General features: G+C 33.4%; 1 protein-coding gene across 2 annotated transcripts in view; it reads right to left on the bottom strand.

The window, feature by feature from the left end:
- Window positions 1–12324, bottom strand: part of CDC73 (cell division cycle 73) — a 143943-nt gene that overhangs the window by 95086 nt on the left and 36533 nt on the right. For both annotated transcript variants that reach the window (XM_045456143.1, XM_045456142.1), the window contains exon 10: window positions 12213–12277. In XM_045456143.1, coding sequence (XP_045312099.1) covers window positions 12213–12277 — 65 coding nt within the window. The remainder of the gene's footprint in view (window positions 1–12212; window positions 12278–12324) is intronic.

Below are 12324 nucleotides of genomic sequence, written 5' to 3'. Positions count from 1 at the left end.
AATTTTAATCATTACATTTAAACCTTTTAAATCATACACACTAGAAAATGTAAGGCAATAATGAAAACATACTTAAACCATAAAAATTCCTTTACATTAATTACTTTTGTTCATACCAAACTCTACATTTCTCTGCACTCATTAAAAACAATTTCACAGTAAAGTTTTAAGAGTTCAGCTTAGATAACAAACACTGAGTATTTTAGAAATTAGCTTTCCCTACAGACTTGATAACTGTTTCTTAATGAATTCAACCAAAAATTACAAGGCAAAACTGAGCTTATATGTGAAACTCATATTGTAGTAATAGAAGGCTTGCTTATTTTTTTATAGCTGAGCACCAAAAATTAATACAGCATAAAAAAATGAAAGCCTAAATAAAAGTTTTTCACTGTAGGCCAGATACAAATGTTAGCATACTTAGTTTAAATGTACCAATGAACACTTCAAGCACATTTTTATCAGAATTATTCATGCATTTACAGGGGCCAGGGGAGCATGTGGCATGTTGTGTACATTTATATGCATATAAGAAAATTACCTTTCTTCTCCTATTACTGAAAATAGTTCTGGTAATTTGCCTAACTGAATTTTATATAAGAAATATAACCAACAGGGGTGTCTGGGTGGCTCAGTCAGTTAAGCCTCCAACTCTTGATTTCAGCTCAGGTCATGATCTCACAGTTGGGGAGATTGAGCCCCACATCGGGCTCCATGCTCATAGCACAGAGCCTGTTTGGGTTTCTCTCTGTCCCTCTCTCTCTGCTCACTAAATTAATAAATAAGAAGTATAACCCGCGCTCACTAAATAAATAAATAAGAAGTATAACCACGTAAATTGTGAACTAAAATCAGGAAAATTTTCTATACGATTAGTTATATTTATTTTTTAAAAATCCTTAGGGGCACATAGATGGCACAATCAGTTAAGCGTGAGACTCCTGATCTTGGCTCAGGTTATGATCTCACAGTTCGAGCCCAACATCAGGCTACAGACCATCAGCGCAGAGCCTGTTTGGGATTGTCTCTCCTCTCTACCCTATTCCTGCTTGTGCTCTCCTCTGTCTGTCTCTCTCTCAAAATAAATACACTTTAAAACATTATGTTTTTAAATCCTCAGTACTTAGCGTTACACTACGTACATACGTACATCTTCCAAATAAATATGCCAAAGAAGCATTAAACTGGGTAAAATGTTTATCCCAAGACAGCATGACTACATAATTATACATAAATTCTACAACACTACTCATATTAGTACTTCTTCATTTGTACTTTAATCACATTTGTTTCTGTACTCATTCTGACTGCATTCTAAGTCTTAAATACTTTTATATAATGCTAAGAAAACACTTCAATTTTAATATCTTTGTAGCACTGAAATTATTGAATTAATCAGCAGAATGGGATTTAAGTTATATTAATTTATCACTCTGAGAATAAGTGGAAGATAGAAATAAGTGATTTTCAGAATCCTGTAGGAAATCCTTGCTCCTGATCTCCCCTTCCAAATCAACAAAACTAAATAGGACTAATCCTAGATCTACAGCTCAGATTTCTAGCCAGGCCATCTAGCATTGCCTACTCTCTCTAGTGACAAATCAGAACTTTTGGACATCTCTATCATGAATTTTAAATTCAAAACGCCTAGTCTGTAACCAACACTTTTTAATAAATCAAACAGAACAGAATGAGATATCAGTCCTAAACCTGAAGGAGTAACCTAAAAAAATACATCTAAAAAAAATACATTGGGGGGGGGCCTGTGTGGCTCAATCAGTTAAGCGTCCGACTTCGGCTCAGGTCATGATCTCATAGCTAATGAGTTTGAGCCCTGTATGGGGCTCTGTGCTGACAGCTCAGAGCCTGGAGCCTGCTTTAGATTCTGTGTGTCCCTCTCTCTCTGCCCCTCCCCTGTTCTCACACACACACACACAAACTCTCTCTCAAACATAAACATTAAAAAGAAAAAAATACATCATATTCATTTGGAATTAGTCAGACACACCAGTAAGAACAAAAGTTACAATGAAAAATGACAATGCCAGGGAGAAAGGTTCTCTGACCTTGCAACAGGTCTGTCTTTATTAAAAGAGATGCAAATATCAAGCAGTTTTACTCTAATACTATTCAATGTTTAAAGGCTATAATGTAATATGTGTTCATAGTGCAAATTTGTCATTATACCAAGATCTCCCATGAGTTTCTCTACATGGAGAATATGCATATGCTAAATATAAAAGTTGTGTGTCCAGGGGCGCCTGGGTGACTCAGTCGGTTGAGCGTCCGACTTCGGCTCAGGTCATGATCTCGCAGCTCATGAGTTTGAGCCCCACGTCGGGCTCTGTGCTGACAGCTCAGAGCCTAGAGCCTGCTTGGGATTCTGTGTTTCCCTCTCTCTCTGCCCCAACCCACTTGCATTCTGTCTCTGTGTCTCTCAAAAATAAACATTTAAAAAAAATTTTTTAAAAGTTGTGTGTCCAGTGCAATATATACTTCTCAGTGTAAATTAATAAATCAGCATTTAGCATTTCAAATGCTACTCTCATAAGCTTGAATAACAAATCAATCTCTCATGGTACACTATTATTACCCAGTTTTTCAGCCTTTCTCTGGGCCATAGCAAATTAATAAGGAAATGTCACCCTATTAGGCAACCTGAGATCCAACTAATCTTCCAGGGGAGCATAACCTTTTGTGTCACTGTTCATCATCAGCAGTTATTTTTGCTTTGATCTGTTATATAACAAAGTTGTTAGCAAAAATTCTTAAGGCAGTAAGAACCAGACTATATGACCATGGATTGGGTCTTTAGTAATCCACATGAGGGTTCCAATATAAAATATAAATGTAATCCTACCAGTATGCCATAATGAAGCATGTTTTTGTAAAAATCTACCATACTATGACCTTCATGCTGATGTTTAAAGCTTTAAAAAATAAATTACACAAATTTTTCAAAAATATTAATAATGACTCAGAATGTTCAAAAAGAAATCAAATGTGTACCATGGATCTCCCAGAATTTGGTATCTACCAATTTATTGGATGATACTAGATCAATTATATCACTTACATTTAATTAAGATAATGGAAAAATGTTACCAAAATAAATTTTTTTAAATAAGTTAAGCTTTTAATGTTTATCTTTCCTGTTAAAATAACTTTTGTAGAGGAAAAAAAGACAATATATATTAAGGTTCTTGATGAATTATAATGTACCCACAAATTTACCACCAGAATGGTTATGACGTAGCTGCATGTTAAAACTCAACAATTCCTGAGTACAATGAAATATTTTATATAACCCTTTAAGACAAATTATATTTTAATCCTATCAGAATCTGAATTTTGGGTTTTTTTAATAAAGGAAACTAGAAGCCTTCAAATTCTTCTGAAAGGTAAAAGAGGTGCTTGATTTTAGTTCTGAAATTTGATATTAAAATAGATAAGGAATTCAATTGCAGAAGGTCTATAGCAGCACATACACAAGATAGAAATGACAAAAAGATGCTGCATGTCTGATGCATCTATCAAATTTAGGAAGGTAAATCATTAGATTGACAGTGTCCAGAATTCATTGTCTGTAGATGATGGTATTAAATCAGTTATTTCTGACTTAAAAATTTGTAAATACTAAATTGACTTGATTTCAAAATAACTGTTTGATCTTATATACTACTGCAAAACTCTAAATGCAAAGAACAAATGTTTTTTCAATGACAACATAAAATATGACAACTTCAATAGTGAAAAAAATTACCTGAGTTCTATGGTATGATTTTCATCTCCAATGAAACAAAAAATAAAAATCTTAAAAAAGTTTTAATTCCTCAGCATTTCAAATGAATGTCTTCAACTTATTCACAACAAAGCACCATTCAGAAATTTCAAAGAATGTAGTTTTGAAATAGTAAGATTTGTCCAGACCAGAAGTAAATAAGAGTTTAAAAACAGATACTTAAAATAAATGTGGGAACAGTCACTCACAGAGGAACATGAGAAGCAGGAAAGACAAGAAGAACAACACTAAAAGAAACATCCATCAAGAAAAAGACCTGGAAAAGAAATCAAAACTTAGAATTAAAGATCAAATGAGGTTTGGCAGGATTGGGGAGAGGGAAGGGAAGGGGATGAACTAACTAGAAATGCAATGAATATAAAGACAAATATACTAAGACGACAAAGAAAATAAAATCTGAATGTATTTATATAAAAGATTGGAAATTCAATGAAGACTTAAATCAATTTACGAAGACCTGGAAATTGATACAGCAAACTAAAACTCAGCCAACAACAGCCAACAGAAAAGTACCTACCCATCAAGAAAATATCTAAACACCCAATTATATAATGTTATTAAATATACTAGGGCTTTTTTGTATGAATAAACAGATTCAAATAATTTGTTACGAAATTAAATGAAACATTAAATATTAACCTTTGTTCCTCAAAATAATGAAGAGAAATATATAATACATAAAATAAATCACGTCTATGTTAAACAACAATGGTGATTAGTCTAAAACTATACTTGAGAAGGAGTTAGAATTTAAAAGTGAAGTATGTCCAATGGATTGAAGTTGTATTGATTAAGGTAACTAGAAATCAGAATAAAAAGCTATACTATAGCATGTCCAAGACAGAATATTAAAAACAAGTTAAAGTTTGCTTTTGTGCACATGAATCATAAATAACTATAACATTATACATGGAATTACAATTAAGATTTATTTAATTAAACTGAGACTTCATAGTACAAATTTTTATCATGCTGTTAGTGAAATATTGTTATTTCCAAACTGGTTTCTATTTTCTCCTGTTCTTACATTAATCAGTATTAAAACACTGAAAAAAGGTGACATTAATACTTTTATTAAAAATGACCCAACAGTTTCTAGATTACTTCTGACACATGTGCCAACATTAACTTGGTCTATGCGTCTTTCAAAAATAAGTCTCAGAAGTTCTGTGACCATGATATTAACTACATGGTCATGGGTAGATTAATTTTAAAGATATTCCTATAGATACATTAAAATCTCTAAGACACTTTGGATAAACCAATAATTAGTCTTTAAAGAAATGAAAAGCTATATTAATGCAGTTTAATTGAATTGGCTTATACCAAAAGTACTATCTACTGTGCAATGGGTTTTTCAATAAAGCTCAATAAAACACACAAACTAAAAAACATAAAGAGCAGTATTATAAAAATAACATACTTTATATGCATGAAACGTTCCTGACACCTATTAATGTTTTTATAATTCATTTCTCGAGTTATATTAGCATCAAATGTCAATTATGCTGACACAACCTAAGATAAAATGAGACTTTAATATCTCAAGAAGGTATCAGCGTAAGGAGACTAATACCCAACCCATTTAAATAAGTGTTCAGTCTAAATACTATCCAACTTAAAAAAGGGAAGACTGTTTTCTGTATCATTCAGTATAAAGAGTTTACAAATGTTACGTATGTCTAATATAAAAATATTTCCACAATAACTACAATGAATTCAGTGACACAAGCAAACAGCACTGAAACAATGTGAACAAGGTATACCTGTACACATGTAAACCTCAAAACAAATCCCAGAGAAAGTTATTATAATACCATTTCTCAGATGAGAAAACTGAAGCCTAATATGCTCAAACAGGCCAACAAATAATAACAGATCTCTCTTATACTTTATCTCCCATGTACACAGACACAGTCCAGATCTATAATGAGCATGCTAAAAAAAAAAAAAAAAAATGTTGGGGAAAATACTAGGGCAAAGCTACTATAAAAGGGATAGGAGGGAGTACAGAAAATTTAGTGATGAACTCTTAGAAAAGTCTATAAAAAGACATCTAAATAAACTGTATAAAGTATTAATACGTTAACATTTAAGCATTACTTCATGTAACAGGTAGTAAACACATAAAATTAACTTTCAAAAGCTTAAGACATATAATGAGTTACTGGCAGAAACTAAATGTTTTGTTTCGTTCAGGGGGTACACTTTATATTGCTCATGATGACAGGACAGAATCACCCTGTTCCCTGAAATATTAAGACAGTCAACAAGTTCTGAAAATTATTTCAAGTGCAATGTAATATCTAAGCAGAATAATCTAAATCAGAATGCTATCTAAATTAGAATGCAAACAATTAGGGATTATAAAACTAATATTCTTACTTACAATTCTGTGACCATGTATTAAAATCCCAATACTTATGTTTTTTAATTTTTTAAATTTTAATTGAAGTATAGTTAACATATATTAAAGCATTTTCAATATAAAAAAACAGTGATTCAATAATTATATATATTACTAATGCTCACCATGATAAGTATATTACAATACTGACTCTATTCCCTAACTATACTTTTCATCCCTGTGACTTATTTTATAACTGCAAGTTTTTACCTCTTAATCTCCTTCACCCATCTTGCCCATTCCCCAAATATACTTTTTGAACAAATTAAATAATTTAAATTTAAATAAATTTCATTTATTTTTTAAAATATTTTTTAAGTAAGCTCTATGTCCAATGTGGGGCTTGAACTCATGACCCTGAGATCAAGAGTCGCATACTCTGCCACCTTAAGCCAACCAGGTGTCCCTCATTTCTTTATATGAGCCTCAATGGGTAGACAGAAAAGCCTAACTAATCTATCTCCCTCTATATGATAACTTCTTTGCAGCAATTTTCTCTCACATGATAAACAATGCTAAAATAAACATACACAGACACAGTAAAAATATCCCAATAACTAGAGAGGAAAAGAGTTCTCATATTTAAATAAACTAGTCTTCATAACTTTGAATGAACACGTTATCATTAAACACATAATAGTAAATACACCAATGAAGCTACAGTTGCCAAATTTACACCTATGTCAAACTGAAATTATATACAAAATTATAAATTCATAATAAAAGTAACCATCATTTCTTTTTTGAGTCCTCTTTGTGCTAAGCATTTTACACACTCTCTTTTAATCCTCACAGTACTATCATGTAAGTCCTATTATCTTTATTATGAAATAAAAACAAGACCCCTCATAGAAAAGTTAAACAATCTCTCCTTCATTAGTGGCACAGTGAGTGGAAAAGTTGGGACTCAGTCAAGACTGACTTCAAACAAATATGTTCTTTCATATGTGCTTTCAACTTACTACCTTCTCTTTAACAAGATAACACTGCCTTTATTTAGATCAAGAATTTCAAACTGAAAGGCCAGTGAGGTCTAAGCAGGTGGTACAGTTGGCCCTTGAACAACATGGGTTTGAGCTGCATGAATGCACTTGTATGTAGGTTTTTTATAGTAAATAAATTTGTACAGTAAATAAATTCATAAATTTTCTCTTCTCTATTTCTAAACATTTTCTTTTCTCTAGTTCACTTTATTATAAGATACATTTATAACACATACAATACACAAAATATGTTAATAGACTGTTATCAGTTAAGGCTTCCAGTCAACAGTAGGCTATTAGTAGTTAGGTTTGGGTGAGTCAGAAGCTATATGCAAAATTTCAACTGCATGAAGGGGATGGGGGTTCTCAGTGCTCCTAATCCCAGTGTTGCTCAAGGGTCAACTGTATAAGTAAGTCAAGACCACTAGATCAAAAACAACAGAGTAGTGAGGCCTATGGGCAACCTAAAGAAAACATTCCCATTTAAAGAAGGTAGTCACTGCTTTGTATCCGTGTGACTCTTGCTACTCTAGATGTGGACCCAGTACCCAGTCATGCCAGATGACTTTTCAAAAGAAGCTGAAAATCCAGACTTCGTGACATACTTTTATTTTTAAATATTAATGCATAAAATAAAATTTTAAATGACACTGATGTCTAATAAAACATGCGGGGCCATGTTTAGATCGGCACAATGAATGATCCCGAAAGTATGCTAAGAGAGGCATATGATGTCAGTGCACTAGCATGTATAAACAGGATGCATCTAACTCTAGGAAGAAATTTTCCCATTGGCACCCTTAAAATCTACACGATAACATTACATAAGCACTCGAAAATTATTTGCTAAAGAAAAGAAGGGAAGGAAAGAAGAGTGTTCAGTAAGAAAGTCTTAATCGTGGTCTCTATCTTCTGCTGGCCTAGACTCTAGACATAACTCTAGAGCATTACTGCTAATATAATACTCCCATAACACTTCAAGCAGAGATGAACAATTAACAATCCAATGAGAATGAAGGAAATTTTATAAACAGGGGAGCTGGTAGGTTACTAATATATGCATTCCTGCTTAAGAATATAACTTTATAAGGGCACCTGGGTGGTTCAGTCGGTTAGTGTCTGACTCTTGATTTCAGCTTAGGTCATGATCACATGGTTCTGTGCTGTCAGTGCGGAGCCTGCTTGGGATTCTCTCTCCCTCCCTCCCTCCCTCCCTCCCTCCCTCTCTCTCTTTCTCTCTCTCTCCCTCCCTCCCTCTCTCTCAGCTCCTCCCCCATTGGTACTGTCTTTGTCTCTCTCAAAATGAATAAATAAACTTAAAAACAAGAATATAACTCTATAGAGAGATTACGATTCTGGATTTTTCTAAATAATGAAAGTTGATGGTGATATTACATCTCTAATGTAGGTACTGAATACCCATCTAAGTTCACTTACTAGCAGGAAAATGGTTCCCCAAAAAAGGCTTAAAATGTTTTAAGAACTATAATATCTGTTGGAGTCCATTCAAACAGTCTTAAAGGAAAGCATTGGATCTGCACAACTTCAGAGTGCAAAATGTTTCCTCAAAAATGAAGAAAGCAAGGTAATTGAGAGTCAATGATATTCAATTAGAACTAAGAAAAGAATAAAGAATAAGCAAGGAAAAGAGTATGTGACCTTCCTACCTAAACATTAACAAGCTAGAATGGGAGGCTAAAATGAAGTAGTTCCCAATTCAATTACCAAATCTCACAAATAAAAAGAGTGAAGTGTGATCCTATCTTTTTACTCCTTCTCCAGGGGAACCACAGATGAGTTCCTGACTACTACCCAAAAAGAAGGGTCTTCATCATTTCCTCTTATTTTCTACATAATGAAAAGCACTGTCAAGTGGCACTTTCTTAGTCTAAGATGGCTCCTATCAAAAAAGGAACCCATGTAAACACATTCCAGTGTTCCCTACTCCCAACCCAATGGTTTCTACTCCCAGTCGAAAACTACTAAGACAGTTTCACTTAACTGATCCTACACAACTCTAGTTCTTCCCAGTATTCTCAACAGGAGCAAGGAACGGGGCAAACAAGCCTGGGAATGAGTGCATATTCTTGTCTTCCAATTTATATATTTATATATTAAAAATGATGAGATTCTTATACCAAAGAATGTTTAATCTAGTATTTCTTAAACATTATACAACCCAACTAACACATTTTGGGGAAAGTCTCCCAGCTTGCAAAAGTCCCTTAGCAATTCCAACATCCATGTCTTATGCCTCTGTATTTCTTGACCTGACTCAAAAGTTAACCAGACTCAACTATACAACCTTCTAACTTTAAATATACCTGGGCTTCCATTCCTATAATGAATTTCTCTAAATTACTATCTTCATAAAATATTAATATTAGCAAATACCCTGCCAGACCCTTAATTTTTATAACTCTCAATACCTTTTGATTCTTATGAAATTTTATTGTCCAAACACATACTCCTTTCTCTGTAACAAATGAAGAAAAAAAAAAATCAACTGTATAAAAATTTTCTAGCCATTTGATAACCTGATTAATTTATTTAGTCTTGTATCTAACAGAACTCTAGTGTCTTACATTTAAAAGATATGCAGACCAACTGTAATGTAGAATTATCTTAATCTTAGTAACTATGTAGATCAACTAAATGTGTCAAAACCCTGAAAAAGAGCGGTAGCTACAATGAGCTCATACGTAAACTAGAAAGGAAGTCATACCTGTGCAACAAACCCTTTAACATACATTTAACTGCATTGTGTATCTGGGTGGATATCCCAAGAGAAATCTTCTTAACTGGAGAATAAGAAAGTTGGTCAAACTCACAAGCTCATAAATAGGTAATAATTCCAAAAGAAAAAAGACAAGGAAAAAACATTATATTGGAAGCATTAAGACTGAGATTCAAATAAAAGAAACAATTATCAGAGCAACTTCAGAGCTTTCACATTCAAACCTCTCCATATATTCTCTAACAACTGCTAAAATAAATCAAGTCACAAACAGTAGAGATTCAACGGGGTATTAAATTATGAAAAGTACCAGCAATCTGACCATTTTTAGTCTTTCTGTTGCATTCCTACACAATGTCTTTTATGTGATTATTTCTGTAAAAACAGACACCATAAATTTGTTTAAATTCACCTCTCTTGTAAGTATATTTAGAAGCAAAATCTAATGAGGAAAAAGAGCTATATCATTCTCAAACTGTTTAATTAAGAAGCTGTCCTTGAATTTCAGAAAAACTGTTCTGTAAAAAGCATCGCTATAAAAATTGTCACTGATTTTACTATTTCCACAGAAGCTCAGTAATGAAACCAATTTCATGACATTTCAGGTGAGACAAAAGTTAAAACAACAATGACAACCACCATAAAAAACTTACCCTGATGTTTACCTCAGGATAACAACTGTAGTTCACAATAATTCACTTAGGGAATGGCCAGTAGGCAAGTTCAATTCCCAAGAAAATGTCAGTAAATTAATCTTTTAAAAATTTAAGTTAAGGGGTGCCTGAGTGGCTCAGTCAGTTGAGCGTCTGACTCTTGATCTCGGCTCAGGTCATGACCTCAGGGTTTGTGAGTTCAGGACCTGCATCAGCGCACAGCCTACGTGGGTTTCTGTCTCCCCTTCACTCTGCCCCTCACCTGCTTGTGCCCCCTCTTTCTCTCAAGATAAATAAACTTAAAAAAAATTTTTTTAAGCTAAATTTTACAGCCGTGAGTTACATTTTGAAGTAGGAAGAACTAGGCAGATCTCGTAAGATGAGTGTACCTTATCTTTTACCACCTTCACCTCATCCACTAGGTCATGGAGACACTGGCCTTCATGCTGTTGCTCTACTGGCCTCAATCTTGACCCTTGAGCTGTCTTTCATAGAATGCTTTTCTGCAAGATCTCTGCTCAACAGTCACCTGCTCAGAGAGGTCTCTCTGACTACTCTCTCTACAGAAGCCCTGTCTAATTCATAGCTATAGTCCTAACAACTAGAACAGGGTGTGACACACGTGCTAAGTACTTGTTAAATGAATCATTGAGTTCACAGACAATTTCAATAATACAAAAACAAATCTCATAACAACTTAAAAACAAACGTATCAGCAAAATATCTAATACTCAATTCCAATTTGTCCAGAAAAAAAGGAAGAAAAAAAGAAAATAAGAAAGGTCAACTTTTAATATCACATTCTCCACATTTATTTGCTATCTGTTCTGGAAAAGCATGACAAGATATATCTTAATTCTGAGAAATCACAGCAAATATATATGATGATTCCATGTCATACTGAGTCCTCAAAGATCTGATGATTTGTAAACAAAGACAAAGTTTGGTATTAGCTTTAAAATATATAGGTACTCTAAAATATATACACATAGTATTTTAAAATATAAAAGGTATAATAATCTATAATATAAATATGCAAAATAGGGTTAGCAGAATTCCTGCTCTACATCACCAACTCCTATCACTGACTAAATAAAAATTAGGTGTTAAATACAGCCTAGTCAGAACATCCAGGAATAACCATTTTTAGGCGGTTAAAAATATATAAAAGAAAGTCTGTTAAAGGTGACCCGAAGGCTTATAATTGTGTACACCTAAGACCGTGGTTCTGACAAGGATACATTTTGTAAGTATTACATCAACCATGATTACAGTCTGTCTTTTTAAAGAGCAAAAGGTATTACGTTTTAAAGAACATAAGATATTATGGAAAATAACTCTCCCAGATTGGACCTTGTAACTCCTCAGTGGCATTAAATACTCTAACCAGGTAGCATCCACCCTACTTGCAAGTTAATCAAAACAGCTTTTATTTATACACACTACTCAGTTAAACCAAAGAGAGGATATCCGCAAATCAAATAATCACCATACAGATCTATCGGCACAATTAGTCATTAAAGATAAATGTCTGAAATAGAAAATAATGGAGAACAAAGATTTTCCTCGACATCTGCTACTCACATTAAATGCCTGGGACAAAAGAACCCCTGCAGTCAAAATGACTTACCGTTACAGATTTCAGCGTCATACCATGGTAGGTACCCATAGTGTCAATTTTGAAGCCTTCCGTTTCTATAAAAAAAGGGGGTTTGAGAAAGGGGGTTACACTTTATGTATCT

This window comes from Leopardus geoffroyi, chromosome C3, assembly GCF_018350155.1.
Source record: "Leopardus geoffroyi isolate Oge1 chromosome C3, O.geoffroyi_Oge1_pat1.0, whole genome shotgun sequence".
Taxonomy (NCBI): Eukaryota; Metazoa; Chordata; class Mammalia; order Carnivora; family Felidae; genus Leopardus; species Leopardus geoffroyi.
This window is presented reverse-complemented; position numbering and strand designations above follow the sequence as displayed.